Below are 17,931 nucleotides of genomic sequence, written 5' to 3' on the forward strand. Positions count from 1 at the left end.
GACCCACGTGGTCCGTCGATTGAAGTGATACACTTTCGAAAAACGCGTCTTGCGCGCCGCACCTTGCCAGAAATTTGTCTAACGGTAGGAAGTCGCACCGACCCATATCTAACGCAGCTAAACTGAGGCGGCCGTGAGCTGCTTTGGTGCGTTCACGCATTTTTGCGGCGCGGCTGCAACACTGTTTTCGGCTTTATGGATAAAATGACTTGTGGAGACCGGTAAGTTGTGTTGCAGAATTCTAACAGCGTTCATTTATGCTTTGTCGTGGCCATTGATGAGTTCTGACTGTTCCTATGTCGCCGTGGCCAATATACAAAACAAAATTTGGGTTCTTGTAGTAATGCGGACCCTCTTTAGATCATTATTTACCATTGACCTTCCCTCGGTTGACGGCAGTGCCAAATGAATATCGTACGTTTCGCGCGCAAAAACACTCCGCGAGTTCGATTTGCGTTGCCAACCGAACTGTATGGAAGCTCTACCCCATACAATGCGCACCCCAATTTATACGGCAATTAGCTTGTTTTTCGAAAAGCTAATCGTGGCTTTATCCTGCGATCGTACAACTTGCCCTAAAAATCTGCGTCTCCAAATCAAGGATAGAAATAGTTGCAACCTATTGGAAAAACGCAATCTAGGAACTTTGAAAAAGAATAGTTGCGGCGCCAAGAATCTTTGATAACAAAGTGTAGAAAACTGTCGGGCGTTGGCGGAGATATTGATTGTTACTGTTGTGGTGTATGCGCTCAAACAGGTTGTTAACGATGTAGGCGAAGAGTTGGGTAATGTTAAAAATTGTCTAGTGTTGAGAAGCAGTTCGTAGTGGAAAAATGGTGGACATACTTAGGAGTAACTTTGAAGAGAAATTGCCGGAGATAAAAGCTGCACTGACAAATGCAAAGTTCATTGCAATTGACACGGAATTCACAGGGTTGTCCGTGTACAAAAATTACAAGCCAAGGTATGCTACCCAGCATGAAATCTGGAACGTATATTTTAGTTATGTTACTCATGGTGACAAAAATTAATAAAATGTTTGTGTTGAACTACCATAGCTATTTGTTAAAAAAGAAATTCGGTTGCAATGAGGTGGTGATAGTTATGTGGTGCCATGTGCCCTGATCAGTTTCATGATTCTGATCCGGTGAGTGTCTTCACCGGTCGCAGAAGTGCAGTGGCATAACGTTTGCAATAATATGATGCCTATAAACCACCGTCATAGTGTTATTGCCAACCTTCTGATACTTTGCAAACAAAACGAGCCTTACGTGAAATATGAATTCAACAGATCTTGGCTAGAGTGTGATACCTACTAGTGGAACACTCCCTCACCCGTCTTCGCCCTAAAATTTTGGTTTTGGGACAGATTACTGTTCCATATTATGTCGCAGTAATGCCCTAATCTTGTGAATATTAGTATGTATACATTTACTCGCTCTCCTTTTTTTCATTTGTATTCTTGTTTATAACGTGTTTAAATCCTTGAGGATCTCTATATGGACATTTTAGTAATAAACGCATGTTAGTCATTGGAAAACTTTTCGTTGTGCCTATCAGCAACTCTGTCTTACCCTCAAAGCGAGTAGCAATCTAACCTTTTACTTGTATTGTTGTTTTACCAACCTGGAGCTTCTGGGTTAGAATGTAGAATCTAAAGTCCCATTGTGGAAGGGGTGGGAAGGATATTTGTGTAACAGTTACTGGTCAAAGGTGGGTTCTCTCACCGCAGAGGGAATCCTCACTACATTGCCCTTGTTAAAAACATTTCATTTCAATAAAGTGAGTGGAGTAATGTTTGCCATATTCAAAAAATGGTTTTCGCCAGTTACTTCTCATCCACAGCACTAACCCATCCACAGATATCACAAAATATCAAAAATAAAGCTGACAGAGAAATGATCATCATATGGAGTTGGGAGATGACAGCTGAGTCCCTATTTGTGTGGTATATTTTTAAATAAGTTAGTTAGAAACCCTTTCAACTTCATAGAAGACACCAAAAATAAAACTTGTACAGGAAGCTTGTTCTATAGCCACTGTGACCATGGTTGTGTTAACCTGGGGAGATATCTGCTGGTCCCACACTGAATGTAGTTGTGAAGTTGCCTAAATTCTAATACCCAGCAGTTGGACATACATTCCAAGGTCTTCATTTAGTTGATCATTACCAATATATACATGTACCTGATTACTCCATATGTCACTCGTAAGTGTTTTTTCTTCTGTGACTCACTTTGATTGGTTTTAATTGTTTCTAGACCATTCGACTATTTTACAGCACATGGCAAATATGAGTAATTAAATATTACAGAGATTTCCTTCTAGCATGCGTATAATATATGAAGGCATGCAGATAGAAGAGGTTGGCAGTGTTAAATTTCTGGAATTACAGCTTATTAATAAATTCAGTTGGGAAAAGCACACCACAGAATGACTCTGTATTTGCGATGAGAAAAAAAGTGTATATGTGCTTAATTTAATTCTTTTGTATGTCATATGAGATTATATTCTGGGGTAACTCATCACACTGATCAGAAGTTTTTAGAATACAAAATCAAGTAGTAAGACTCATTTTTGGTGAAACCTCAAGATCACAATAGAAGCCTGTTCAAGGAACTGGATTTCCTAACCACTGCTTCTGTATATTTACAGTATTCCTAAATGAAATTAGTTGCAAATAAAATGTCTGTAGCTCAATACATAGTATGTATCAACACTACGATTAAGAATAATCTATTTAAAAGACCTAAAACCACTTACCTTGTTCCAGCTGGGGTCCAATATTCAGGAACACACATTTTCAATAAATTGCCAGCAAACGTGAAATTCGAGATAAAGCACAGTTTAAACAGAGCTTGAAAGACTTTTTGGTGGACAACTCCTTCTGCTGTATAGATGAATATCTTAATAAGGACTTTTATACCATTTTAAGTTCGACTTCAGTTTCGACAACACCTGGTCACAACACTCAAGAGTAGGTATTTCGTGTATGATAAATTTGTTAGGGGACATAGTGGTGTAAGTAATGTTCCTGGTCTTGAAAGTTTTTCTGAACGTAATGTTGTAGCTTATCACAGCTTCTTCTTCTTCTTCTTCTTCTTCTTCTTCTTCTTAAGTCATTAGTCTTCTGACTGGTTTGATGTGGCTAACCAGGACTTCATCTCCTGTGGCCAACCTGTTCAGCTCAGATCAGCACTTACAATGTACATCCTCAGTTATTTGCTGAATGTATCCCAGTATCTGTTTTCCTCTATTGTTTTTGCTCCCTCCAGATCTTTCTAGTACCATCGACTATATTCTCTGATACCTTAACAGATGTCGGACTAGTTTTCCCCTTCTTCTTTTCAGTGTTTTCCGTATATTTCTTTCCTCGCCGATTCTGTGGACAATCTCCTCATTCCTTGCCTTATCAGTCCACATAATTCTCAACTTTTTTGTGTAGCACCATGTGACAGGTGCTTCTGTTTTCTTGTGTTATGGTTTTTCCACAGTTCATGATTCACTACCATACAATGCAAAGCTCAAAACATACATTCTCAGAAATTTATTGCTGAAATTAAGACCCCTGTTTGAGACTGGTAGACTTATCTTGGACAGGAATGTCCTTTGTGCGAGTGCTAGTCCGCTTTTTATGTCTTCCTTGCTCTGTCTGTCATGGGTTACTTTCCTACCTAGGTAGCAGGATTCCTTAACTTAATGTACTTCATGAGTACCAATTATGATGTTAAGTTTCTTGCTATTCTCATTTCCACTACATCTCATTACTTTTGTCTTACTTCTATTCACTCTCAACCCTTATTCTGTACCCAATGGACTGTTCATTCCATTCAGCAGGCCCTGGAATTCTTCATTTTCACTGAGGAATTGCAATGTCATTAGTGAATATTATCATTGATTTCCTTTCACCTTGAATTTTAATCCCACTCCTGACTCTTTCTGTTATTTCCATCATTGCTTTTTCGACGTACAGATTGAATATCAGGGGCAACAAACTACACCCTTGTGGTTACACCATTTTTAGTCCATTACTACGTTTTTGGTCTTCCACTCTTTGTGTTCCAACTTGGTTCTTGTACATATTGTATATTACCTGTCTTTCCTTATAGCTTGCTCGTATTTTTCTCAGGGTTTCAAACATGCCCCATTTTATATTGTTGAATGCTTTTTCCATATCGGCAAAACCTATGAGAATGTGGCTTGATTTTTTGCGCCCCACTACCAGCAGCAACATCAGAATTGCCTCTCTGGTGCCTTTACCTTTACTAAAGCCAGACTGATCATCATCTAACACATCATCAATTTTCTTTTCCATTCTTTTGTATATTATTCTTGTCAGCAAATTAGCTGAATAAGCTGTTAAGCTGAATCTGCGATAATTGTTGCAGTTGTCAGCTGTTGCTATCTTGGGGATTGTTTGGATAATTTTTTTTTTTAAAGTATGATGGTATGTTGCCAGTCTCGTCCATCTACACACTGACATGAATAATTGTTTTGTTGTCACTTCCACCATTGATTTTAGAAATTCCAATGGGAAGTTAGCCACCCCTCTGCTTTATTTGATTTTAAGTCTTCCAAAGTTTTTGTAAATTTTGATTCTACCACTGTATCCCCCATCTCTTCCCTATAACTCGTGTTTCTTCTTCTATCATGCCGTCAGTTAAGTCCTTCCCCTCATAGAGGCCCTCAGTGTACTCTTCCCTCCTATCCGCTCTCTCCTCTGTGTTTAACAGTGGAATTCTCAATTGCTTCTTAATGTTACCACCTTTGTTTTTAATTTCACTGAAGGTTGTTTTGACTTTTTTATATGCTGAGCCAGTCCTTCCGAGAGTCATTTCTTTTTCAATTTCTTCAAATTTTTGGTGTCGCCATTTCATCTTAGCTGCACTGCACTTCCTACTTATATCATTCCTAAGTGACTTGTATTTCTGTATTCCTGAATTTCCCAGAAAATTTTTGTACTTCCTTCTTTTATTGGTCAGCTTAGGCTTTGCTTCAGTTACCCATGGTTTCTTCGCAGTTATCATTCTTGTACTTATGTTTTTCTCTCCAACTTATGTTATTGCCCTTTTTAGAGATGTCCATTCCTCTTCAACTGAGCTTCCTACCAAGCTATTCATTATCACAGTATCTAAAGCCTCAGAGAACTTCAAGCGTATATCTCCATTCAACAATACTTCTGTATCCCACTTCTTTGCATATTAAGTCTTCCTGACTGGTCTCTTAAACTTAATCCTGCCCTTCATCATTATCAAATTGTGATTGGAGTCTGTATCTGCCCCTGAATACACATTACAATCCAGTATCTGATTTCAGAATCTCTGCCCGGCCATGATGTACTCTAATTGAACTCTTCCTGCATCTCCTGGCCTTTTTCCAAGTAGTCTATACCTCCTCATATTGTGATTCTTGAACAGAGTTGCACCCAGTGTGCAACAGCCTTTTTGTTTTTCTGTGTATGGACTGAAGTGTGGCCAGTGAAAATTCCTACCAAGGCCGGGAATCAAATCTGGGTCATCTGCTTACTAGGCAGGTGCGTTAGCCACTAAGCCACCTTGGGACAGTGGTTCACACAACTGCACGGATTACCCTGACATGCCTCCCTCCTTGATCCAAATTCTCACTGCCGTCCCACTCTGTGTTAAATTCCCTCTTGCACATGAACAGAATTGCCAAGGTACTGGAATAGCATCCCGGCATTCAACATAAATGGGGATTCAGCCTGAAACCCAGTTGCATGTGCTTACAAAAATGAAACGATACAATTTCAGAGGCTTTACTGGTCTTATACAGATCTGATTTTATGTATATAGACTGAAGCGGTGAGTGAAAATTTGTAGCATGACTGGAGGAATCTAAAGTAGACTGGGGTGGCTGTGAGAATTAGAATTGAGGAGGGAGGCATGCCAGGGTAATTAGTGCAGTCGTGTGTACTGCTGTGCCAAGGTGGCATAGTGGGTAATGCAGCTGCACAGTAAGAAGGATACCTGGGTTCGACTCCAGGCCTTGATACAAATTTTCACTTGCTACTTTAGTCAGTATACATAAAATTATATCTGTGTGAGACCAGTAATGTCACTGAAATTGTGTTGTTTCATTTGCACAGGTCTTCTTTATTGTACTTGTCTGTGACTCAATGTGACATCTTGACAGGGAAGCCAACTCACAATTTATGCAAAATGTATCCAAATACAAACTTTCTTTGTACAGATTTTCTTAAGAGAGACTGCTTCACGAAACATGGGATGCATCTGAACAAAAAGGGCAAGAAACTTTTGTGTGGGAAAATCAGTGAAATGTTAGAGAGACTGAAAAAACATAGTGACAGCATGTCATTACCATTAGCTCCAACAGTTTTAAAGCAAACACCAGCAGAAGTATTTCCACAAAAAAATGCTAAATGCATCAGAAACAATCACAGCAACAACAACAAAAGCAGCAACAGCAGCTACATCAACAGCAGAGCCACCTCTGCTACCAGCAACAGCAACAGAATCAATGGTAGCTGGACCAACTCCGCCAAAAGTAGTAAAAGCATCAAGAACGGTTACACGAACAACAACAAATGCAGTAACAGCTCCATCAACTGCAGAGCCAGCCGTAATACCAGCAGGAAAATCAACAGCAAAAGCAACAGAACCATAATTAGTGACAGCAGAACCATCCACAATAGCAGCAGAATCAACTCCAACATTAGCAGAACCAGTACTGTCAACCAAAAAAACTTCAGACAGCAGATGGAAGCCAGTGCCTCCATCCCATCTAAATGATTTTTTAGTGGAAACCAGAAAGAGGAGGAAGCGCACAAGAGAAACAGAGATTTGACCTTATTTAAGTCGGTAAAGCAGAGAAATCTACAACAAGGTATTTACAACTTTAAAATAATCCACCAGAATGTACAGGGCTTGAGCAAGAAATATGAACAATTAGACGTGTAAATGAAACTATGCCTGATGTGCTTGGTATTAGTGAACACTGGCTATCTGATGCCAAATTAGAACTTTTTAAACCTCTAAACATGGTACTAGCTAATACGTTTTGCAGATCTACTATCAGAGGTGGGGGTGTATCAATGTATGTAAAGAGCACATTTGATTTTAATTCTGTAAATGTAAGTAAATATTCATTAGAAGGAACAATTGAATTATGTGCAGCACATATAAAGATACCAAATGATGAAATTTATGTTATATGTTTATATAGACCGCCAGGTGGAAACTTCGAAGTTTTGTTAACAAAGTTTTGTGACATGATAGAGAATGTTTTTATATCACACCTGAACAAGTTAGTAATTATAGGAGATTTCAACATAAATGTATTAGCAGATAAGTTACACACTAGGCTATTCAAGAATACTCTGCTTGAATATAATGTAAGATACCTGATAAACACTGCATCCAGGGAGACTGAAACATGCCAGTCTGCAATAGATAACATAATCACTGGTATTCGTCTTTACGATCTTACATCTTCTGTTATTGTAAGTGCTTTGTCAGACCACCATGCAGTAGAACTAAGTGTGCACATAAAAAAGGTTCCTACACACAGTTGGTATAGATATATTAGGGTGAATACAGACCAAAATATAACTCAGTTGAATAATATGCTAAGGAATGTGGATTGGAACAGTGTTCTAACGACACTTCATAGTTATGGCAAATTCTCAAGTGAACTATTCTACATTCTTAACCAAGCCTGCCCATTAATAAAAAAGAGAATTCAGTCACATGCTGTAACCCGAAACTGGATATCAAGTTCAGTCACTGAGGCTAGAGAAAAACAAAAATGGTATGAGTATGCTATGTTAAATGACTTGAGCAATAAAAAATTAAAGGAAGAGTTCAAAAAGTATGAGAAATACTATGTAGACCTCCTAATTTCAGAAAAACAGAAACATTTTGAAAGTGTCATTCAGAACTCAAATAATATCTCCAAAACATCATGGTCACTAGTAAATAGAGAAATAGGTAAATCTGGGAACCATACAACTGAAAATCACTTGCTGATAAACGGCACAATAGAAACTGATCAGAATAAGATAGATCTATTTAACAATTACTTTGCTTTTGTTGGCTCCAGCATAAACAATCTGCTTAAAAATCATAAATACAAATTCAGAGGAACACCAGTGTCAGGAAGTATATTTTTGATGCCAACAAGTAAAGAAGAAATAATTAAAATAGTGAGTAGCTTAAAGAATTCCCATGCAGCAGGATATGATGGTCTTAGTCTGGACACTGTTAAGAAGTGTATACATAAAATTGCATCACCTTTATCAACAGTTATCAATTCTCATATGGAAGATGGTCTATTTCCAGATTAGTTGAAAATTGCCCGAGTAGTGCCTATTTTTAAGAAAGGAAACAGGAATTTAGTAGAAAACTTTCGACCCATTTCTGTTCTTCCAATAATATCCAAAATCTTTGAGAAAGTAATATACACAAGAATCTGGAACTTCCTGGTATGCAAAAAAGTGATTTCTAAGGGGCAGTATGGGTTTGTCAAGGGGTCATCCACCATTACAGCGGCATCCAACTTAATCAAAGGTGTCACTCAAGCAATAGATAATAAAGAACATGTATGTGGCATCTTTCTAGACTTACAAAAAGCATTTGACTGTGTTGATACGACCATATTGCTGGACAAACTGTGGAACTATGGCATTCGAGGCACAGCCCATAATCTGATGAGGTCCTACTTGACAAATAGGAAGCAGTTTGTGTCTATTAGCACTACAGAGGGAGCATACAAATCAAACACCACTGACATAAATTTTGGTATTCCACAGAGGTCAATATTAGGACCACTTCTTTTTATTATCTATGTAAATGATATTCAGTCCATAACAAACCATGCAACAGCTATCTTATATGCAGATGATACCACATTAATATGCAGCAATCCAAGCTATTCACAGCTCGAAGTGGAATCCAATACTGCAGCAGGCTTAATTCTGCAGTATTTTAACGAAAACAAACTAAAATTAAACACAAATCTGTCTATATTGAATTTGATCTTGGGAGGCAAAAAACTCATGAAAACCAAATCTTAATGGGTGACGAATACATTAAAAAACAATACTCGACCAAATTTCTTGGCCTGACACTAGATGCAGAGTTCAACTGGTCTGATCATGTGAATGATATTTGCAAAAAGCTATGTACTACCATATATGTCCTAAGAAAACTGACACCTTTTTATAACATCACCACTCTGAGGCAAATATATTTTGCACTATTTGAATCCCATCTAAGTTATGGGATAGAGGTATGGGGATCCAGCAGTAAAGGTAATATGAAAAGTGTACTTACCTTACAAAAGAAGGCACTTAGAATTATGGGAAAGAAATGTGCCAGGGAGTCCTGCAGAAATATGTTTAAAGAATTTAAAATACTAACTGTTCATAACCTGTATGTGCCGAAGACAATCATTATGGCAGTAAACAGTAACAAAACACTTAATAAAGAAATACACGATCACAACACCAGAGATAGAGAGAGACCCCACATCATCTCTCATAGAACAACACTTTATGAGAAAAGCCCTCACTATGCAGGCATAAAAGTACTGAATTGCTTCCATCCTAATATCTCCAAATTGCCCATTACAAAACTAAGAATGAAATTAAAATTATGGCTCCTAACAATCCTGTATATTCAATAGATGAGTTTCTAGATTTAGTACACTCGTATGATGGAAGACCATCTATCTAAAAATATATGTAATCTCAGATCTTAGACTGTGTCACAAACTGTAAATATTTGAATGTCAGATATGAATACTGTGTTACAAACTGTAGATTCCTTAATCTAAGTATGTCAATAACAATTTTTTTTATATAGTCCATATATGTAACTCTGTTCTCTCAACTAAATTTAGAAAAAGTTGTATAGATAAAAGTGCCAGCCAATAATATGTAACCCTAGTAAGTAAGGCTCTGACTTATCCAGAAGACTGGAACAAAAAAAACCTTTTTTTGTAATCAGTTGATGTTGGATCAAAATAAATAAATAAAGACAGTGAGTAGATTTTACGTTCACATAGAGTAATTACTGAATTTGCAAATGTTTGTAAATTAATAAAAATTTCTACAATTACGCTAAATCAACCAAAAGAGGACTCTGGTGAAAGCTGTTAAGGAGTTCTTACATTGGACTTGGCACCTGTATGACATACATTCACACATAATTGGTAGAGACTGCAGACTTGACCTATTTGCTGTAAACAATATTTACACACAATTTACACATTTCCATGCAAACTAACTACAGCACGTGGTAGGTTTAGGATAGTGTTTAGCATACTTCACTGTTATGGTCTGGTCTTCGGTATTTTAAATTCTACACTACAACAACAAAACTAACAGGCAAAAACAGTTTGTATCAACATGCCACATCCACTCATTATAATATTATTTTACCTTTTCTTCATTATAGCTGTTTTTGTAAATTTATAATTAATAATGTTAGATAGTAGGGTTCATTGTAAAAATTGTAATTGACATTCTGTTTTGATTTTGCTCCACACACATCTGTGGACATTATTATCATACTTCTAGATCAATTTGTTTAATAATCAGTTCTGTAGTACTATGCAATGAGATAGTTGGCATGTGATTATTGTCTCAGATGGCCTGTATGAGCGCATTGTATTTGAGAAGTGGTGAGATGTGGACAAATGGAGGTGTGTGGACATATGGTAGCAATGAGGGTACTGTAGTAGTTCAGACTTAAAATTATCTTTTAGTGACAGCTGATTTTGAGTTTATTCAGATGTTCTTTTATGAACCATTACCATTTGATTCTAAAGAACAGAATGTTTGCATTTCTATGAAATACCAGGCTGACTATCAGTAAATCGAGGTGTTCTCAAGTTGTTATGTACAAATTGACTCTTACCACCATAGATTAAAAACTATCTGGGGATTCAAATAAATGTGCTAAAAACTATGAACTTTAGTCATTGAAATTATTTACAGTGCATCACTTGCACCAAAGCACTTCACACAATTTCAGCTAATGCAAATATCTTAAGTTGAACGATATACAAATTGATCCAGGAAATATTACCAATACGACTAAAACAAGATGGACCTTCCTCAATGAACATCACAGAAGATGCTAGATGTGGTCACTGTTAATTTGATGGAGCCCTGTGCTTGAGTTATCAAACTGTGAGACATGGGGAACAGCTCTGTGTGAGGATGCTGTAACAGCAATAGTCTTTACAGTTTTCTGCTGTAACTCTTTCAGTGTGCGAGGATTATGAGGATTATTTGAGTGCAGCTGACCCTCCTTTGTGCTCCATGGGTAAAAATCCCAGGGAAGGAGATCAGGCAGTCGAGGTGACCAAACAACTTGTGCACTGGTGACAAGATTATCAAGATGATGATGTGCTGTTGCTCTGTCTTGCTGGAAGAAAATCCATACTGTCGTTCATCACCTCAGAGTTAATCCACATATGGATTATCTGTTTCTGAACAGAACATTTAGGATTAACAGTTTGGTAAAAGAATCACATTATGATGCGGACATCTGAAATTGCGCAGTAAACTCTAATTCACTTCGCTCAGAAATTGCCGACTAACTTGACACATGAAAGTTCATTTTGCACACTTTAACTTTCGTGTGCAACAATAAATTTGTAAGGATACAGATGCTGGTCTTTTTGACTCAACGATTTCTCACACAGATAAACAGTGTTGATTAAACTTATCCATTGCGGATGTTTAAGAACCCATGGATGTTTATTGAATATAAATACAGAAAACGGCAACCAGTCACTTTTCAGAAATAGTATTTATTCCATGAACTGCTTGTTTTAATCTTTTCAGGCTCATCTTCAGATGGTGTACAGGAGTTAACATAGCTATTTCAAAGCATAATGTTGGTTGCTGGCTTGAGACAGCATGAGTGGCTTTTGTTGTTGGTATCCATCTCTTTACTTCCATTGGAATGTGCACTGAAAACTTTGTTGGAAGTTTTGCCAAAACACTTCCAGTCTGTAACTATTGTACAAATGTTTCCGTACATGTTTTCCCACAAATTGTTTCATGTAACACACAACAAAGAACAGGTACTCTTTTATTGTGAGTACCATTTTATGTTGCATTCAACTAGTTTCTGAACTTGTCTGCTTCGCTCACTCACTGAAATGTAATGAAACTGTGAAGTATTCAAGGCAGATCATGTGGGAGATGCACATTTGCAGACATGTGACAGCAACCAATTGGTGCATCTATATAACATTTTCCAGCATTTTCTGTGATGAGCAGTTCTCTTGTTCGTTAACAAGGGCCAGTTCTGTATCAGTCTTATGAATATTTTCTGGGCTGGTTTTATTAGCCTACCCTGTAAACCCTGTATTATGCACATGTGGTTTGAACCATAAGATTAAGAGGGGACCAAAGTTTTAGCTTCTCATTGACCCAAAACCCACTATGTAAAAATGTGTGTTGTAACTGCTTAGTGGAGAATTGATTCTTTGGATTAACATTGAAAAGTTTAGTATAAAGACCCATTACTTCTTTTACACCTCTCCTCTGTATGAATAATGTATCTTTCCACAAAATGGGACAAGATTTTCAGTTTTATAATGACAGTTCTTGGTACCTTTTCTTAAGATTTTTCCATGACTAAATTTATGTAACTTTGTGATATTGTCATGGAATATGTCTATGTGGTTCATGGTGTGGGTTCCTGTTGTCATGTCCTAGTTCATGAACCACGGGCAACGTATGAGTGGCCAAGTAAGTGGTTCTGAAAGTCGGGATACCAGTTACTTTGGAATAAGGCTTGGCGTCTCGGACATATTCTGAGTCGTGGTCACCTTTGTGCTCAGGCGGCAAAGACTACCAAATCCACCGGTTAGTCCCTCAACCATTAGGGGTAAAACTCAATGGGACCCGGGGCAAGTAAGGCTAGCAACCTGCTTCCCTGGTACTTTAAAATATGATGCTGGCAACAGTCAGAGCAAAATGCCTCGGACCTTTGGAGGTGACGGAGTCCCACCTCTAATTGACAAACCAGGGACTCCTAAGATACGACTCGACAAACGAATGGTAACAAGATGGGGAGCTATTAATATCAGTGGGGGCTACTCTGGGAAGAAGGTAGAGCTGGCAGAGGCTGCAAGTAAGATGGGGTTGGACGTTTTAGCTGTTAGTGACATTCGGGTAAGGGGTGAGAAAGAAGAGGAAGTAGGAGAATACAAGGTCTACCTGTTAGGAGTCAAAGCAGGAATAGCACAATGGGGTGTAGGGCTTCACATCAGGAAAGAAATTGAACGCAGCGTAGTTGCAATTAGTTATATAAATGAACGACTGATGTGGATAGATTTGACAGTGCCTAACAAGAAAATTAGGATTGTGTCAGTATATTCGCATTGTGAAGGGACAGATCAAGATAAGATGGATAGTTTTTATGATGCACTCAGTGATGTAGTTGTTAGAGTAAAGGACAAGGACAGTGTTCTGCTCATGGGTGATTTTAATGCCAGGATGGGAAACCAAACAGAAGGGTATAAAAAGGTTATGGGTAAATTTGGAGAGGATATGGAGGCCAACAGGAATGGGAAACAACTCGTGGATTTCTGTGCCAGTATGGGCTTAGTAATCACAAACCCCTTTTTTAAACATAAGAACATTCACCGGTATACTTGGGAAGGCAGGGGAACCAGATCTATCATTGACTATGTAATAACAGATCAGGAATTCAGGAAGGCTGTGAGGGACACACGTGTATTCAGGGGATTCTTTGATGACACTGATCATTATTTAATCTGCAGTGAAATTGGGATTGTGAGGCCGAAAGTGCAGGAGGTCAGGCCCATATGTAGGAGGATAAGAGTGGAGAAACTTCAGGATAAGGAAATCAGGCACAAGTATATAACAGTGACCTCAGAAAGGTACCAGTTAGTTGAATGTAGTCAATTACAGTCATTGGAAAAGGAATAGACAAGATACAGGGACACAGTACTAGAAGTGGCTAAAGAGTGTCTTGGAACAGTAGTGTGTAAAGGTAGGATGAAGCAAACAGCTTGGTGGAATGACACAGTCAAGGCAGCCTGTAAAAGGAAAAAGAAGGCGTATCAAAAATGGCTACATACTAGAACTCAGGTAGACAGAGAAAGTTATGTTGAAGAAAGAAACAAAGCCAAACAGATAATTGCAGCATCCAAGAAGAAATCTTGGGAAGATTTTGGAAACAGGTTGGAGACTGTGGCTCAGGCTACTGGAAAACCATTCTGGAGTGTAATTAGCAGTCTTCGAAAGGGAGGTAAGAAGGAATGACAAGTACTTTGGACAGGTCAGGAAAACTGCTGGTGAATCCTATTGATGCCTTGGGCAGATGGAGGGAATATTTTGAAGAGTTGCTCAGTGTAGGTGAAAATACGATCAGTAATGTTTCAGATTTCGATGTACAATGGGATAGGAATGATGATGGAAATAGGATCACATTTGAGGAAGTGGAGAAAATGGTCAATAGATTGCAGTGCAATAAAGTGGCTGGGGTGGATGAAATTAAGTCTGAACTCATCAAATACAGTGGGATGTCAGGTCTTAAATGGCTACAACGGGTTTTGAAATGCCATGGGAGTCGGGACAGGTTCCATCAGACTGGACAAAAGCAGTAATCACACCTGTCTTTAAACATGGAAACAGAAAAGATTGTAACAACTACAGAGGTATCTCTTTAATCAGCGTTGTGGGTAAAATCTTATCAGGTATTGTTGAAAGGAAAGTGCGAGTATTAGTTGAGGACAAATTGGATGAAAATCAGTGTGGGTTTAGGCCTCTTAGAGGTGGTCAGGACCAGATCTTTAGCTTACGGCAAATAATGGAGAAGTGTTATGAGTGGAACAGGGAATTGTATCTATGCTTTATAGATCTAGAAAAGGCATATGACCGGGTTCCTAGGAGGAAGTTGTCTATTCTTCAAGATTATGGAATAGGAGGCAAACTTTCGCAAGCAATTAAAGGTCTTTACATATATAGTCAGTTGACGGTAAATTGGGTTCATGGTTCAGAGTAGTTTCAGGGGTAAGACAAGGCTGCAACCTGTCTCCACTGTTGTTCATATTATTTATGGATCATATGTTGAAAACAATAGACTGGCAGGGTGAGATTAAGATACGTGAACACAAAATAAGCAGTCTCGCATATACGGATGACAGTTGTGATGGCAGATTCGGTTGAAAGTTTGCAAAGTAATATTTCAGAGCTAGAGCAGAAATGTAAGAACTATGGTATGAAGATTAGCATTTCCAAAACGAAAGTAATGTCAGTGGGAAAGAGAGAGAAACGGATTGAGTGCCAAATAGGAGGAACAAAGTTAAAACAGGTGGACGGTTTCAAGTACTTAGAATGCATATTCTCACAGGATGGCAACATAGTGAAATAACTGGAAGCGAGGTGTAGCAAAGCTAATGCAGTGAGCGCTCAGCTACGATCTACTCTCTTCTGCAAGAAGGAAGTCAGTGCCGAGACTAAGTTATCTGTGCACCGTTCCATCTTTCGACCAATTTTGTTGTATGGGAGCGAAAACTGGGTGGATTCAGGTTACCTTATCAATAAGGTTGAGGTTGCGGATATGAACGTAGCTAGGATGATTGCAGATACTAGTAGATGGGAACAATGGCAGGAGGGTGTCCACAATGAGGAAATCAAAGAAAAACTGGGAATGAACTCTATAGATGTAGCAGTCAGGGTGAACAGGCTTAGATGGTGGGGTCATGTTCCACGCATGGGAGAAGCAAGGTTACCCAAGAGACTCATGGGTTCAGCAGTGGAGGGTAGGAGGAGGCGGGGCAGACCAAGGAGAAGCTACCTGAATTCGGTTAAGAATGATTTTGAAGTAATATGTTTAACATCAGAAGAGGCACCATGTTAGCACTGAATAGGGGATCATGGAGGAATTTTATAAGGGGGACTATGCACCAGACTGAACGCTGAAAGGCATAATCAGTCTTAAATAATGATGATGATGATGATGATGATGATGATGATGATGATGATACGTCTATGTAAATCTGCATATTATCATGGAAGATATGATTTAGATTTTCCAGCACCCCATTTAACTGAATCATTGCAACTAGAGGCATCACATCAAAACTGATAGTTGTAGTTATACCACTACCATGTAGTTGGAATGTGAAACTTGTCGATTGTAGTAGGTTTCAGTATTTATACTGAAGTTCTCATTGTCCATGATTCTCCAATATCTGTCTGAATTTTGTTTACTAAATGTGTTGTTGTTGTGGTCTTCAGTCCTGAGACTGGTTTGATGCAGCTCTCCATGCTACTCTATCCTGTGCAAGCTTCTTCATCTCCCAGTACCTACTGCAACCTTAAATATTCTATACTAAATTCAGTCATTAGTACATTTAACTTGCAGTATGCTCGCAAGAGTGCTTCTTGAACAACATCAACACATTTAAGTTACAACATCATTAGTAAAGTACCTAAACAAATTCAATTTTTTGTTACAGTCTGTTTGACACAGGAAGACAGAGATATGAAAAATTAAGAAGAAATCTTGAAAAAGTAATTATTATACAGATTGGTTTGTCTGTATTTTCATATGTTCGAGATGAAAATAAATATGTTGCCAATATATACAGAATACCTGTTTATCCCTGCAGTTTTGGTTCAATAGATAGTGTTTACCTCACACAGGCATCATCTGTCCATTTCCTGTGTGAGTATGACTTCGACTTCAATAAGGTAAGTACATCCATGTGTTGTCTTGCAGCTGCATAAACTATACATTAGAGAAAAATTGAAAGCATGTAACTTCAGCTGTGTTTGTCCACATTATTGTGAAAATAAGTTGTTTTGACTTGGAATGAGACAGTTCTATTCAAACTGAAGCATTTTAGGGGCAGCAAAATGAGGCTAGTGGAAAAATAGAATTGAAGATAATTGTACCAATTTCACCCTCCAGATATGTACAATCTCTGTATCAGTTGCCTATATTTTCCTTTGTCTTATCATCTTTATCAAATCCATATACGCCTCAGTGATTCAGGCTCTAAAACTCCCAACAGCTCTCCCTGTTAACTATTAAGTAAAAATAATTTAACAGTGAAAGGGTACTTTTGCGTCAAAATAAGCTATGTAGGGTTTAGAAACTAGGAAGGAATAACATGCTTCCTTAAGGTTATCCACAGATAGCGTAATGACACTCCTTTTTATTGAAACTGTGTAGGTTTTCAGAACAGATGTTTGGTATGAACCAAATTGTATGTGAACTTATCTCTGGATACCTTCAGGAGGTATGGTGAGACCCTCCTATATTATAGATGTTGATGTCAAAATGTGGGATGAAGAGCTAGCTTGTGCAGTGTGACAGAAGGTGGGAATATTGTGAAGAATATAATAAATAATACACTGAAATGCTAATGCAGAAAATATATAAAAAAAAGAAAGATGCTGTAACTTACCAAACGAAAGCTCTGGTATGTTGATAGAGACAAAAAACACACAAATACACACACAAATTTCAAGCTTTCGCAACCCACTGTTGCTCCATCAGGAAAGAGGAAAGGAAAGGGAAAGACGAAAGGATGTGGGTTTTAAGAGAGAGGGTAAGGAGTCATTCCAATTCCGAGAGCGGAAAGACTTACCTTAGGGGGAAAAAAGGACAGGTACACACTGGCGCGCGCGCGCGCGCGCACACACACACACACACACACACACACACACACACACACACACACACACACATACCCATCCGTACATATACAGACACAGGCAGACATATGTGAAGACAAAGAGGTTGAGGCAGAGATGTCAGTCGAGGCGGAAGTACAGAGGCAAAGATGTTGTTGAATGACAAGTGATGTACGAGAGGCGGCAACTTGAAATTAGCTGAGGTTGAGGCCTCGTGGGTAACGGGAAGAGAGGATATATTGATGGGCAAGTTCCCA

General features: G+C 38.4%; 1 protein-coding gene across 1 annotated transcript in view; it reads left to right on the forward strand.

Moving 5' to 3' along the window:
• The first annotated feature begins 638 nt into the window (after positions 1–638).
• Positions 639–17,931, forward strand: part of LOC126248766 (pre-piRNA 3'-exonuclease trimmer-like) — a 250,164-nt gene continuing 232,871 nt past the window's right edge. The window contains exons 1-2 of the mRNA XM_049950130.1: positions 639–964; positions 16,492–16,726. Of these exons, the coding sequence (XP_049806087.1) occupies positions 834–964; positions 16,492–16,726 (366 nt within the window). The 5' untranslated portion in view covers positions 639–833. The remainder of the gene's footprint in view (positions 965–16,491; positions 16,727–17,931) is intronic.

This window comes from Schistocerca nitens, chromosome 1 (assembly GCF_023898315.1).
Source record: "Schistocerca nitens isolate TAMUIC-IGC-003100 chromosome 1, iqSchNite1.1, whole genome shotgun sequence".
NCBI classification, from domain to species: Eukaryota; Metazoa; Arthropoda; class Insecta; order Orthoptera; family Acrididae; genus Schistocerca; species Schistocerca nitens.